Source organism: Hypanus sabinus, chromosome 27 (genome assembly GCF_030144855.1).
Source record: "Hypanus sabinus isolate sHypSab1 chromosome 27, sHypSab1.hap1, whole genome shotgun sequence".
NCBI classification, from domain to species: Eukaryota; Metazoa; Chordata; class Chondrichthyes; order Myliobatiformes; family Dasyatidae; genus Hypanus; species Hypanus sabinus.
Window position 1 is genome coordinate 22,309,223 of NC_082732.1, and position 14,440 is coordinate 22,323,662.

Genomic DNA, 14,440 nt, shown 5'->3' on the forward strand with positions numbered 1-14,440 from the left:
GCTCACAAATCAGCCTGCGACAGGGGTTCCCAACCGTTTTCTCAAGCCACAGAGCCTTACCGTTAACTGACGGGTCTGTGGACCCCAGGTTGGGAACGCCTGGGCTACGCCCACCCCGATACTACTAAAACAACTCACGGCCTGCCTGCTCATGAACTCAGGAAACGAGCAGCCCAAGAAAGGGCCAATGTCCCTGCACGTTGGATGGAGGTGTGTGCACCATACCGTGGCAAAGGGCTAGTGGTTCTGTTTGGAACGTTAGGAGGGGAAGGGTAAGCAAGGCTCTGAATAAAAAGCCGTCAGTACCTCCAGCTGAACTCTGTCTTTTTGTGTGTTTCCCCCTGGCTGTCAGTCTGTGGTTTTGTATTGTCATGTGCTCCTGTCCCCACTCCTGCTCCACTCTGGCCCCTGTATCACCGTCTCTCACCTGTTTCTCATTATTACCTGTATTGCTGCCACCTGTGTCTCATTGTGCTCCACCTATCATCTGCCTCTCTGTCTATTGCTCCGTGCATTTCAGTCCTGCATTTTCACCTGTTTGTTGCCAGATTGTGCCAGTGAATTTTCCTGAGCCTTTCCAGCATTTGTATCTGTACTCTGTCTGTCTGTATTATATCGACTCTGCCTGATTCCTGATTCTGGTTTTTGGATTTCTCTGGATGTTTTGATCTCTGTCTGAACTTTGACGTTGATGTTGTTTGCACCTTGGATTTGTTACTCAATTAATATCACTGAGTGCACACAGTACTGGGTCTGAGATTGGATCCCTGCTCCACCGTCCTGACGAAAGCTTGCACAACTAGCACCAGCACCCTCACTTTCTCTCTCAAGACTGAGTCATAATGAATAAACACAAGAGATGCCGGAAATTTGGAGCAACACACACAAGATGCTGAAGGAACTCAGCAGGTCAGGCAGCGTCTATGGAGAGGAATAAACAGTCGACATTTTGAGCCCCTTTTATCAGGATTCACCGGAGGATCTCAGCCTGAAAAAGCAACTGGTTATTTCTCTCCATAAATGCTGCCTGACCTGCTTAGCTCCTCCAGCAATTTGTATGTGTGAGTTGTAGAACGATGACTGGCCTTTTTAACGAAGTGAACGACCAGTTCCGGTCGAAGTGCACCCCACAAGGGGGAGGAGACAAGGATGTGTGGGCCGAGGTGAGAGGAGCTTGAAAAATGAATGCTTTCATTACCACCAGGATGATCTTGTTCAGCTGCACTTTGTCCTGGGCCAGCCCCTCATTGAAGGCACTCATCTTGGACAGAGAATCCCGCAGAGAGGCTTGCTCTGTCCGCAGCTTGCTCAGGGCCACCTCCATCTCCGCGTTGGCACTCTGCACCTGAGTGGGAGCAAACAATTCCATTCATATTAAAAGCGACTCAGCTTCGAAGCTGAACACTTCCCCAGCTTTACGCTCGGCCTGACTCTACAAAACAGGCAAATATCTCCGATCGATAGAGAAAACTGAATGCACGGTAACAGAAGAAGCTGCAGGGAGTAGAGAACTCAGGCAAATCCCTTCCCATCACTGGAGGTATCAGCATTAGATGCCTCCTCAAGAAGGCATCATCTATCATTAAAGATCCATACCATCTTCTCACAGCTACCATCAGGCAGGAGGTAGAAAAGCCTGAAGTTTTATTCTTTCTTGTATACTTTGTCTATGTTTTTCTAATGGACGTTGGAAAATAAGAGTTTTGTGTACAATCACAAGTTTCTTGTGCATCCTGCCTCATGTTCCAAGCTTACCTTGGACAGTGCCTCTTTAATTTCAGCCTTCTCGCTCTCCAGAACCTCCCTGTCCAATGAAGCTTGCCTCAATGTCTCCTTAACCTGCACCAGCTCCTTTTTCACACTCGAGCTCTTCCCTTCCAGCTGCTCGATCAACTTGTGGCTGATGGGAGAAATTTACGCGGATGTTCAGGAACATCTAATCCCAGAGACAGCAACGTTTAAAGAATACAAAATAGGCCCAAATAACACAAGTCACTACAGACACAAAAGCTCATAGTACGTGTACTCCATATGCAGCTAAAAGGGAATTGAGGGTAGCATTAGATGAAAGGGAAAGGCTGAAAATGTTGCCGGAACTGGCAACTTGACGATTGGACAATTTGAGCACGTAAAGGAGGGCCGAGGTATCGATGAGGAAGGTGAAACTTGAATATGAGAGGAGTCCATCAGGAAACATAGAAAGAGACGTGTAAAAGCTGTATCCAGTAAAAACATAAGAATAAGCAAAAAAAAATTAACGTGGGCTCCTCGTACATTGAGACAGGAGAAAGTTTGTAGAGAATATAACTGGTGAAGCCCAGCGTTTAAGTGCTAAGGAAAAGGTAAAACATACAAACCATGAAGTGCCAAATAGATGTTCCATTTTGAATTTCTCCTGAGATCCTCACTATTGCATTTAAGTATTCTCTAGCCAAGTCAATTTACTCCATCTAATACTGAGAAATATCTGAAAGCTAAATGGGATCAGACAACAGCTGAGTTGTCTTAACTCCAGCACTTGCTGTGCCTCCAGCCAAGCGATCCCAGCACAGTTTCAACACTGTATCTGCCCAATGATGCGGGGCAGGTCTGCCCGTTCAAATCCATCCAAGCACACCCAATTAGTCCACTCTTTGCATTTAAATCCCCAAGGTACAATGAACTGTATCACAAGATTTTGAAAGAGATAGATGTGGTGATGTCCATTAACAACATTGGACCTATGCTCTTTACATACATTGAAACGTGTTAAACCCTGACAACAGTTTCCCCTTGCTGGGGAGGGTAGAATCAGGGACCACAGTCTCAAGATAAAGGGTCGGCTATTGTGGACTGAGCTGAAAAGGAATCTCTTCACCCTGAGTTTTGTGAATCTTTGGAATTTTCTGCCCAAGTGGACGCCAGTCTCTGAGTATGTTCGGGATAGAGAATGAAAGAGTTCTGGATATTTAAGGGAACTAAGAAATATGGGGTTAATGCAATGGTGCTGACGTAAAAATATCAGCAATGATCATACTGAACGACAGAACGAGCACCAGGAGCTGAATGGTCTGATCGCACTTCTACCTCTTAGTGAGGATGACTCACCCTCGGTCAACTTTCTTCTGCGCCCTCTCCTTGTCCTTCAGAATGTCCTCCTTCTCGTCCTCCAGGTTGTCTCGCTGCCGCTGCAGTTCCCCGTTGGCCAGCTGCAGCCTCTCATTCTCCTGCTGCGCCATCTCAGTCTGCAGTTGCAGAGACTGAAGGGTCTTCTCCAAGTTCGACTTCTCGCTGTGAAGGACAGGTAACGATCGTTCAACTTTTTTCAGGCGGATCCACCAAAGTTTAATTTTATTTTTATTTGGAGATTCAGCATGGTAACAGTTCCTCTCCAGCCACGTCACCAATTACAACCTTGTGATCACTTATCCTACTAGCCTGAACGCCTTTGGAATGTGGGAGGGAACTGGAGCACCCGGAGGAAACGCACGCGGTCACGGGGAGAATGTACAGATAGCAACGGGAATTGAACCTGGGTCGTTGGCACTGTAATGATGTTACGATAACCACTAAGCTATCGTGCTGCCTGCGCTCAGTCCATCGCTGTTTTATAGACTTTGTTTTGAAAGTCAAAATAACGGGTGGCACAGTAGCGTAGTGGTTAGCACAACGCTTTACAGCGCTAGCGACCCAGGTTCAATTCCCGGCACTGCCTGTGAGCTTGCATGCTCTCCCTGCGACCGCGTGGGTTTCCTCCCACAGTCCAAAGATGAATAAGGTTAATTGGTCATTGACAATTGTCCTGTGGTTAGGCTGGGATTAAATTGGAGGGTGGCTCGAAGGGCCTGCCAGTAAACAAAATAAACATAAGATTTAAATGTGAAGAAAATATTAAGTTTGAGAATGGCAACAACAAAAAACAGTTTAGTGAGTGTATAATAAGGTGAAGAAACACTTTAAACTAAGTGACGATAAATACTGTTCACAATGCTGACGTAACATCGGGAGGAGCACTTGAGGGAGGCACAGTAACTACAGACTAAGTGCTGATTAAATGGGATCTCCAGAGATAAGTACTTGATGGACAGCAAAGACACTGTGGGCCGAAAGGCCTGCTCTTGCATTGTCTGAATCTATGACAATGATGCTTTACAATTTTCGGGTTGTGACTTCTAGTTCAAATAGAGGGGCAAGAAAAAGTATGTAAAGCATAAGGGATATGGAGGAATTTAAGGTGGGGTTTATTGGGAGGAAGGGTTTAAGGGTTGGGGCAACATTGTGGGCCGAAGGGCCTGTACTGTGCTGTACTGTTCTATAGTTTTGTTAGGGGAGCTTCATCACAGCAGAGGTCCCAATAGCAGCGAGAGGACATCGCTATTGGGTAGGGGATAAATCAGATCAGTGGCCTCTCACGCGGTCTCACCTTCCCAGCAGGTCGGCAGAAGAGCGGAAACGATTGGCGTCGCGCTTGGCATCATCCTTGGCCCTCAGCAAGTCCTCGGTCTCCTCCCTGAGCTTCAGGATCTGCTGCTCCAGCGCCCGGCGCTCATTCTCGCTGTCGGCCAGGTACTTCTTCAGGCTGGCCACCGAGTCCTGGGCTGCTTCATACTTAGCACGCAGTTCCTGTTGGACAAGAGCCCAGTGAACGGTCTGTGTACAGTTAGGATGAGAGACCTTTGGATGGCAACTTTTGGTAACGTTTTGGATGGTAACATCAGCGTTACAGAGTTGGGCATTGTTATACCAAGGGTGCAGGGCTCTAAATTTGTTGGTCGGATCCTGCCCATATGTCAGGACAAGATCTAGGCTAATTGGTCCATTAACCAGGCTCTGCCATTCGATCATGGCTGATTTATATTCCTTCTCAGCCCCATCCTCCTGCCTTTTCCTGCTCTTACTAATCATCAACATCCGCTTTAAGTGACTTGGCCTCCACAGCCGTCTGTGGCAATGAGTTCCACAGATTCACCACCCTCTGGCCAAAGAAATTCCTCCTCATCCCTGCTCTAAAGTTCAAAGTAAATTTATTATCGCAGTCTATGTAAGTCACAGTACACTCCTCTGAAACGCATTTTCTCGTGGATGTTCAGTTGATCAAAGAAATACAATAGAAACAACGAAAAACTACACACAAGACTGACAAGCAACCGATATGCAAAAGAAGGCAAACTGCCAATATAAAGAAAAACGATAAATAGAGGGATCAATAAATAACACTGAGAACATGAGTGGTAGAATCCTTGAAAGCGAACCGGTGGGTTGCGTTCAGTGATCAGTTCGGTTCTGAGGAGAGTGAGGTTATCCAGGTGGCGATTCTCGAGGAGATGTCGTTGCCAACGTTCTGAGACTGAGCCCCCTGGTTCAGCTCTCGCCCACTATTCGAAACATCCTCTGCACACCCACTCTACCTAGGCTTTTCAATATTCAGTCTCTCTCACAGTCTCTCTCACAGCCTCCTACAGGTATTATGGAAGCCATGGCGATGTTTGGAAAATGTGCATAATCCAGAAGCCAGGTGGCTAAATAATGAGGCAGGCTGTCTTGTTGCTACAAGTGTGACAACAGTGATTAGGAAAATGACCGCCCATCGTCTAAGTACTGCTCCTGTCATTGGTGGTGATAATATCATGTTCTCACAGTTCCTTACAACATAAAAGGAGGCCATTCAGCCCTTTGAGTTTGTGCTGGCTCGCAAAGAAACCAGCACCAATCTCTTTCCCTCACTAATCCAGTCTTCCACACAAGCTCCTGAACGCCCCTAGCAACGGACACCCCTTTGGAACATGGGAGGGAATCCCAGCAGGTCGCCGGGAAGATGTGCCGGACAGCAGCTGAGGTCAGGATCGAGCCTGGGTCGCTGGACTTGGTGTATTCCTACATTTGTTTTTAGCATGACTACATGTGTGTTTGCTATCCGTTGTTGTGTACGTTCTGCACCTTGGCCCCAGGGGAACACTGTTTTGTTCGGCCTTATTCAACGATAATTCAACTTGAATTTGATTAGGTTCGATTTGGAGCTGCTGCTGTGCCTCTGTGGGGCCGAACGCAGCAGCCGCCTCGTTCTGCGCCGAGCTGGCCAGGGCTGAACACCAGAAGCGTGACTGGACGTGCTTTCCAACGGAGGAGCGCTCTGGGGCTTGCACGATAATGGTAGGGAGTGGGGTGGAGGGACGTGGGGGTACAAGTGTGTAGCTCACATCACGGGTAGACAGGTGGTGAAAAAGGCTTTCAGCATTCTGGCCGTCAGTCGGGGCTCTGACAATAGGCGTCGGGACATTACGCTGCCGTTGGAGATGTCACTGGTGAGGCTACGCTTGGAGTTCTGAGTACAAATTCAGTTGTCCTATTAGAGAAACAACATGGTTAAACTGGAAAGAGTGCAGAGAAGATTTATGAGGACGTTGCCAGGATTAGGTATCGGGAGAGACTGGCCAGGCAAGATCTTTATTCTTTGGAACGCAGGAGAATGAGGGGCAATGTTAAAAAAATTATGGGAGGCATAGATAAAGTGGGTGGTAACAGCTTTTTCCTCAGGGAGGAGGAGTCCAAAACTAGAGGGCAAGGGTTTAGAGAGCCAGGGAAAATATTTAGAAGGGACTTGAGGGCCATATACTGCCTTAAGATCCATTTTCTTGCAGGCATTTACAGGGAAGATATTACAATGGAACTTACGAGAAACTACACGTAAGCAAAAAAGATACATACGTGCAAGAGAAGGGAAATGCCGCAAATAAACACTAAAACTGAGGATAGGAGTTGTAAAGAGTCCTAGAAGGTGAGTCTGCAGGTCAGAAGCAGACGCAATAATATCATTTAAGAAGCAATGGGATGGGTACCATGGAGAGTTGGAGGATGTGGACCAAACACGGGATATTGGACCTGTTTGGTCAAAGAGCCTGCATCCACACTGTACTGTTCGACAGGGGAAGCCAGACGAGGTTCCCTCAGGGCTGGACTGTGTCCATCTGACAACGGTTCAATTGTACATTCAGGCCGGAAGTGACTACAGTATTTACCCTATGCCCACTAAGAGTCCGAAATTGGCAATTTACAGAAGCAGCAGCGGAGGGAAATGGGACGGGACTTTGCTCAGCACTGACAATTCTTCTTGTTTTCACTGCTACCATCAGACAGGAGAAACAGAGGCCAGAAGTCCCACACCACCAGCTTCCCGAACAGTTTCCTTCCAACAACCAACACACACAAAATGCTGGAGGAACTTCAGTCCTGCTGAAGGGTCTCGCCACAAAACGTCGACAATACTCTTTTTCAATAGGTGCTGTCCGGCCCACTGAGTTCCTCTAGCATTTTGTGTGTGTTGGTTGGATTTCTAGCAGCTGCAGATTTTCTCTTGTTTCTTTCTAACACCCATGAGGTTCTGCACTACCCTAACCCTACCTCAGCAACCTCTCGCTCTACTGTGGACTTGCCTTTGTGTCTTTGATTTTTCTTCGTACTAGCATGCTCTTTACAACACTATGATTGTGTTTTATTTTTGCACTAGTGTTTCGGTTTGCAAAGTCCCTTTACTGCACTGTGTAACTTGCATTCTGTGCGTTGCCATCTGAACCTACATGCCTGAGGTACTTCTGCAAGTTTTCCATTGCACCCGTCCCTCGCCGTACTTGTGCACGTGACAATGAAGACCATAAGACTATAAGATGTATGAGCAGAATTACTCATCTGGCCCATAGAGTTTGCTCCACCATTTCATCATGGCTGACCCATTTCCCTCTCAGCCCCAATCTCCTGCCTTCTTCCCCGTATCCCTTCATGCCCTGACCAATCAAGAATCTATCAATCTCTACCTCAAATATACATAAAGACTTGGCCTCCACAGCTGCCTGTGGCCAAGAATTCCACAGATTCACCACTCACTAGCTAAAGAAATTCCCCCTCATCTCCGTTCTAAAAGGACGCCCCTCTACTCTGGCCTCAGACTCTCACCATAGGAAACATCCTCTCCATATCCACTCGGTAGAGGCTTTTACCATTCGATAGATTCCAATGAGGTCACCCCTCATGCTTCTGAATTCCAGTGAATACAGGCCCAAAGCCATCAAGCACTCTTCATATGACAAGCTACTCAATCCTGGAATCATTTTCATGCTTTGAACCCTCTCCAGTTTCAGCACACGCTGGAAGATGAGGAGCCCAAAACTGCTCACAATACTCAAAGTGAAGCCCCACCAGCGCTTTATAAAGCCTCAACATTACATCCTTGCTTTTATATTCTGGTCCTCTTGAAATGAATGCTAACATTGCATTTGCCTTCCTCACCACAGACTCAACCTGCAAGTTAACCTTTAAGGAATCCTGCACAAGGACTCACAAGTCCCTTTACACCTCAGATTTTTGTATTTTCTCTCCATTTTGAAAATAGTTAACCCTTTCACTTCTTTTTACCAAAGTGCATGATCATACACTTTCAGACACTGTGTTCCATCTGCCATTTCTTTGCCCATTCTCCTAATCTGTCCAAGTCCTTTTGTAGCCTCTCTACTTCCTCAAAACTACCTTCCCTCCATCTATCTTCATATTGTCTGCAAGCTATGCAACAAAACCATCATCCAAATCACTGACATATAACATAAAAAGAATCATTCCGAGCACAGACCCCTGTGGAACACCACCAGTCACCAGCAGCCAACCAGAAAAGGCTTCCTTTATTCACACTCTTTGCCTCCTGCCAATCAGCCACTGCTTTATCCATGCTAGAATCTTTCCAGTAATACCATGGACTTGTAGCTTATTAAGCAGCCTCACATGTGGCATCTTGTCAAAGGCCTTCTGAAATTTCAAGTACATATATCAACTGATTCTCCTTTGTCTATCCTGCTTGTTATTTCTTTAAATAATTCCAACAAATCTGTAAGACAAGATTTCCCCTTGAGGAGACCATGCTGACTACGGCCTATTTTATCACGAGCCTCCAAGTACCCTGAGAGCTCATCCTTAACGATCGACACCAACATCTTCCCAACCACTGAGGTCAGACTAACTGGCCTAGAGTTTCCTTTCTTCAACCTCTCTCCCTTCTTGAAGAGAGGAGTGATATTTGCAATTTTCCGGTCTTCCAGAACCAGGTGATTCTTGAAAGACCATTGCCAATGCCTCCACGATGTCTTTCAGAACTCGGAGGTGTACAACGGCCGGTCCGGGTGAAACGTTTTGCGATGGAGTTGGCTCTGCGTGGGTGACCAAGGTGCCCAGTATTTCCTAACCTGTATCTGGAGCTGCTTCTTCTGCACCGCGCCCTGGATGGCCGAGCACATGGAGTCGGCGATGGCGGGTGACAGGCGGTGTCCCGGCGAGTGGCTGCGGCGGGGCGAGGGGCGCCGGTGAGGTGACGGCGTGCGCAGGCGTGACGAGAACCCCAGGGGGCTGTACAGAGAGGAGTCCGTCTCGGCGACCTCACCGGTCCGCTCAGCGGGCACGGCCTGAGCCCCACCGTCGGCATCAGTAATGATGACCTGCACAGAGAGCATGGTTAGTGGGGCCGGTTACCCCAGTTACCAGCGCCAGAGCCCCCACCACAACAGCAAACAATCCAAAGTCAAATACAGGTCCCGTCTTGAATAAGCCGGGTTACAGAACCTTCCCCAGGGAGCTATCAACTCTCACTTGGTAAACTCCTCGGAGAGGATTCTACAATATGACAGAGAGGCCATTAACGATAAACAGGTGGGGAACGTGCCACGGATAACCGAGATAACATGACACATCACACATGGACTGAACACGCTTGAAAGTCTTTACTGACCACGAGCTTCCCGGCTGGAGTCGGTGCTGCCCCCTAGTGTTCGCTCGGCAGAAGACAAGCCGCATCCGGGTCAACTGCAGAATTCAGCAGTGTACGTGGACTCGGGGTCTGGACTTCTTTCTTGACGGCTGTATTTTACACGTGCTTGCTAGCTTGTGTGTGCTTTGTGCTGTGTGTGACTGGTGGTGCTGTGTTTTGCACCCTGGCCCCAGAGTAATACTGTCTAGTTTGGCTGTAGTCATGGGTATTCATGTGCGTTTGACTGACAATTAAACTTGAATTGAATTGAACTACTGCGACTCTGCAATGATTAACAACAAGCAACCCAGAGCGCCGAGCAGTCTTGGACGTGCTTTAATCCGATTTCCTTCTCCTAACCCAGGGGATGCTGAAGCTAACGGCAGCTACACCAGCACTGTCTCGACTGTGACCAGGTAATTAAACACTGACTACTCTACGGCATTGCCCACCGAAGCCCATGAGCGAACTGCGGTGAAATTTATTAGAGCACCACATCGGGACCAGGTTTCACTCACCTGGGTAATGTCTCTCAGTATTTGATGCAAAGATTCCACCTCTGCTTTCACGGACTCAAACTGAGTCCCATCCTGTACGTCTTGTGCCTCGGCTCGTCTTGACTCCTGCCAGGGCAAATGAGCCACTGTCATGAACCCAGCAAGCACACCGTCTCTCAGCCCCCAACTCAACACGTGTGGCTCAGCTGTTGCATGCCAGGATGAAAGGGGTTATTTTATTTCTTTTAATTCTTCTCCCTTCAAATATGATTCTACGACTAAACTGTGCGCGACTGGAACCTGTGACGTACATTTTGATGGTGCGCTTTTGGGCCGATTAAGTGAGCTGGCGCTTCGCTGTCTCCGAGGGAGTTCGATGGGGTTTGGGGTGCAGTGTGCAGCTTGGAGGCAGAGATTGAGCCTGTGATCAACTCCATGGCTTCTCTCTGATGGAGCCGTCGGGCAGGGTTGAAGTCGCTGGGAACAAGAGCAGAGGATGGGCCGTCTGCCTGCGTTTGAACGGTCTCCCTCTCGCTAGCTGCCGTCAGAGGAAAGTGCAGGAATCTTGGGGGCAGTGAAGCTGCAGACCCGTTTTGGGAGAATTTGAGGTTCATGTTGCATGTGTTTCTGGATTCTGGTTGCTAATTTCTTTTGCTATCTTTGAGCGGTTTGATGGGGGCGATCGATGCGGCGATGAACGGCCCTGCAGCCTGCGGTGGGTTAGCGGCACGGCGCTGAGCTAAACTAAACCGAATCTTACTGCACTCCTGGTTTGGCGTTCGATACTCTGTGTGCTGTTCACTCACTTGGTACGTTCGTGCAATTTGTTCTTTTTTGTGCACGTTGGGTGTTTGAAGCTTTTTGGTGTTTGTTTGCAGTTGACTGCAGGAGGATGAATCGTAGAGTTGCATTCTGTACACACATTTTGATAATAAATGTACTTTGATTCTTTGAATTAAGAGGTGGGGAGGAAAAACATGTTGAAGGACGTCTCAGATGCTGGTGCCCTCACTAATAACAATTTTCAACCATCAGGGGACATTTCTCAGCACTGAAACTACCTCGTCACTTGAGAAATCCCACCAGTTGACACAGTAGCAAGCAACATGAGCCACTACCTGGATCCCAAGACCAGGAGGTATCAGTGTGGCTTTGCCTTAAACTGGAAATGAGAAAGCCTTGCTTTACAATGGTGGTACAAGATTATGAGGCCTCTTGCTCCTATAGACCTGTTTTTGGAATGGGGCGATAGGATTCAATTAAGAGTACCCGGAGATTTAACTCTGGGTTAAAATGACGTGGAGCTGCTACTGATACATTGCCGTCGGTGGCATTAGGACCTGGCCCCCTTCCCTCTCTCACCCACCAGGTTCTCCACCGTCTGGCTCAGGCCATTGATGGTCTTCTCCTTCTCACTGTTCTGAGTCCTCAGTCGCTCGACGGTCACCATCAGCTCCGTGATCCTGAAAGAAATGCTGGCATTCACATCGTGCTTCACCTGGGCTGGAAGCTAATGTAAGAGGCATTAGAACGTTCCGAACCGACGGTCTAAGCTCATCCCACCGGGAAAACTGGGGAAAAGCCGGGGAGGAGATATCCTCCGTCTGAACTCATACACTCTCCCAGCAACCCTGACGAGCTCCAGAGAATGCAGTGCGGGCAGAGGGAGATGCTTATTCGGTGAGAAGGATGCATCTTTCAGTCACTGCTAAAGTTAGGGGCATGAAGTAAACCAGCACCTTAAAGAAGTATTTAGCTTTTGACAGCATCTTTTATAATCTCAGACTCAAGTATATTACAGCTAAGAAGCTACTCATTCTGTAATCAGTTTTGAGATCAGAGTTACGGTTTCAGAAAAGAGTTTCACACAGGCCATTTCCCCCTGTACCAACGTTGCTTTATGATTTATTGGGAATATAGGAGCAACTGGGTGAAGCCAAGTCCCTCATAGGAACAGATCTCAGCCGCCTTTAATAACCAAGTTATTTTTATGAACTTGACAACAACATTTTAGTTTAGTTAAAGATGATCTTTTATTTGTGACATGTACGTTGAAACATACAGTGAAATGCGTCGTTTGTGTCCAATCAAATCTGTTCAGGATCGTGCTGGGCAGCCTGCAAGCGTTATTACATTTCTGACACTGACAGAGCATGTCAGCAACTTACCAACACTAACCATACACCTTTGGGAATGTGGGAGGAAAGAGGAGCATTTGGAGGAAGATGTGGTCACAGAGAGAACGCACAAACTCCTTACAGCCAGCGGCAGGAATCGAACTCCGTTCTTGCAGCTGGCGACGTGAGCTAGCCGCTACACTGCCTCGCCACCCCAGGAACTGAATGTGTGGAGGTGATTGCAATTAGCAGCTGATAAACTCTCTAGCATCCACAAAACTAAGACAAATGTCTTCCCTTCCAGCCCGAGGCCCCCTCAGCTCAGACTTGGCAAATGCAAGGGAGCCCTCGTCAGAGAGGAACAGGGTTTCAGCGCCATCTGCTGGCGGAAACAGCAACTGCAGTACCAACAGACCAAACCTGACGACATTAAAACATCTCTGAACTAAAAAAACTAAAAGATGCAGCTTTAAGATGAATGGTGAAAGATTTAACAGAGACTTGTGGGGCAACTTCTCACAAAATCATCCAGAGTCTTCTGCAACCAGAAGCCCTGGATGAACCACGAGATCTGCAATCTACCAAGGGCCAGTCCGGTAAGATCTCTGAAAAGGCACCTCACGTGCAAAGTGGCAATTACGGACTTGAATCACTGGAAGATGCTTGGCAGCTGTGGCAGGGCTCGAACGCCTCCTACAAAGTCAAGCCAAGCAATGTAGGTGACAACAAAGGCTTTGCTCCCCGAAGAGCTCAATTTCTGCTCGCTTTGACTGTCAGAATGCGGAGGCAACTTCATGAGCCGCCACAGACCCCGATTTCAGTCTCTGAGGCCAACATGAGAGCATCCTTCCAGAGGATGATCCCAAAGAAAGCATCAGGCCCAAAATGGCTACCTGGCCAAGTACTAAAGACCCTTCTCCCCAGGTAGGTTATAGAGTCATAAAGCAACACAAGGATAGAGGCCTTCGATCCACGGCAACCACAGTGCCCGCTGAGCTAGTCCCAATATCCTGTATTAGGCTTATAAACCCTGGCATGACCCTCACCAAGTGCTTCTTAAATGAAGCCATTGTCCCAGTTCCAGCCACTTCCTAGGCAGCACATACTATATACTCACCTCCCCCCTGCATGAAAAATTACCCCTCAGGCCCCTTTTAAATCTTTCCCCTCTTGTCCTAAATTATGCCCCCGTAGTCTTGGTTGCCACTACCCTGGGGAAAACACTAACAATCCACCTTATTTATCTCACCCATGATCATTAACATTTCCAACGCTGTAAATTGTCCCGTGGACAGGCTAAAGCGGGGATTTGTGCTTTTCTGGTCAATGGTGTGTCTCTCGTGCCTGTGAGGCTGAGCACCACCCCACGGTCCGTCTAACCCTCTCCCTCGACCACGTCTGTACCCGGCACCCTCATAAGAAGTGGGCATGCCACGTTAGCGGCAGAAGCAAGGCAACGCTCATGGGCTGCCCCCAGCACGTTCTCAGCCATTGCTGTAAACGACGTATTTCACTGTATGTTTCAATAGACACGTGACAAATACACCTCATCTTTATCTTGGTGTTTTTGGCCTGGAGGGCCAGGTGATTCCCAGGAGGAGGCTTCCTGGTGCCGGGGACTCATTGTTGGAGAGCATGGTGCATTTTTTTGTTTGTTTGTCTGTTTACCTGTTTTGTTTATTTAGAGATTCAGTACAGTGTGGACTAGGCCCTCCAAGCCACACTGCCCTGCAACCCCTGATTTCATCCAAGCCTAGTCACAGGACAACTTACGACCAATCAAACTACCAAGCAGAAACAAGAGAAAATCTGTCGACGCTGGAAATCCAGAGCAATGCACACAAAATGCTGGAGGAACTCAGCAGGCCAGGCTGCATCAATGGAAAACTTATTTCTCCCCAGTCCTGCCGAAGGGTCTAGGCCCCAAACCTCGACTGTACTTTTTTTTCCACGGACGCTGCCTGGCCTGCTGAGTTCCTCCAGCATTTGGTGTGTGTTCGTCTTTGGACTGTGGGAGGAAACCGGAGCACCCGGAGGAAACACACACGGTCACGGGGGGGAACGTA

The 14,440-nt window shown here is 48.0% G+C and overlaps 1 protein-coding gene across 6 annotated transcripts in view; it reads right to left on the bottom strand.

Moving 5' to 3' along the window:
- Window positions 1-14,440, bottom strand: part of LOC132382063 (rootletin-like) — a 130,666-nt gene that overhangs the window by 61,961 nt on the left and 54,265 nt on the right. For all 6 annotated transcript variants that reach the window (XR_009508191.1, XM_059951907.1, XM_059951906.1 and 3 more), the window contains exons 10-16: window positions 11,624-11,720; window positions 10,279-10,383; window positions 9,204-9,452; window positions 4,403-4,602; window positions 3,088-3,270; window positions 1,756-1,900; window positions 1,199-1,345 (exon numbers count right to left, since the gene is read on the bottom strand). Coding sequence is in view for 5 of the 6 variants with exons in the window: in XM_059951907.1 (XP_059807890.1) it covers window positions 1,199-1,345; window positions 1,756-1,900; window positions 3,088-3,270; window positions 4,403-4,602; window positions 9,204-9,452; window positions 10,279-10,383; window positions 11,624-11,720 (1,126 nt within the window). In the remaining variant the exon portion in view is untranslated. The remainder of the gene's footprint in view (window positions 1-1,198; window positions 1,346-1,755; window positions 1,901-3,087; window positions 3,271-4,402; window positions 4,603-9,203; window positions 9,453-10,278; window positions 10,384-11,623; window positions 11,721-14,440) is intronic.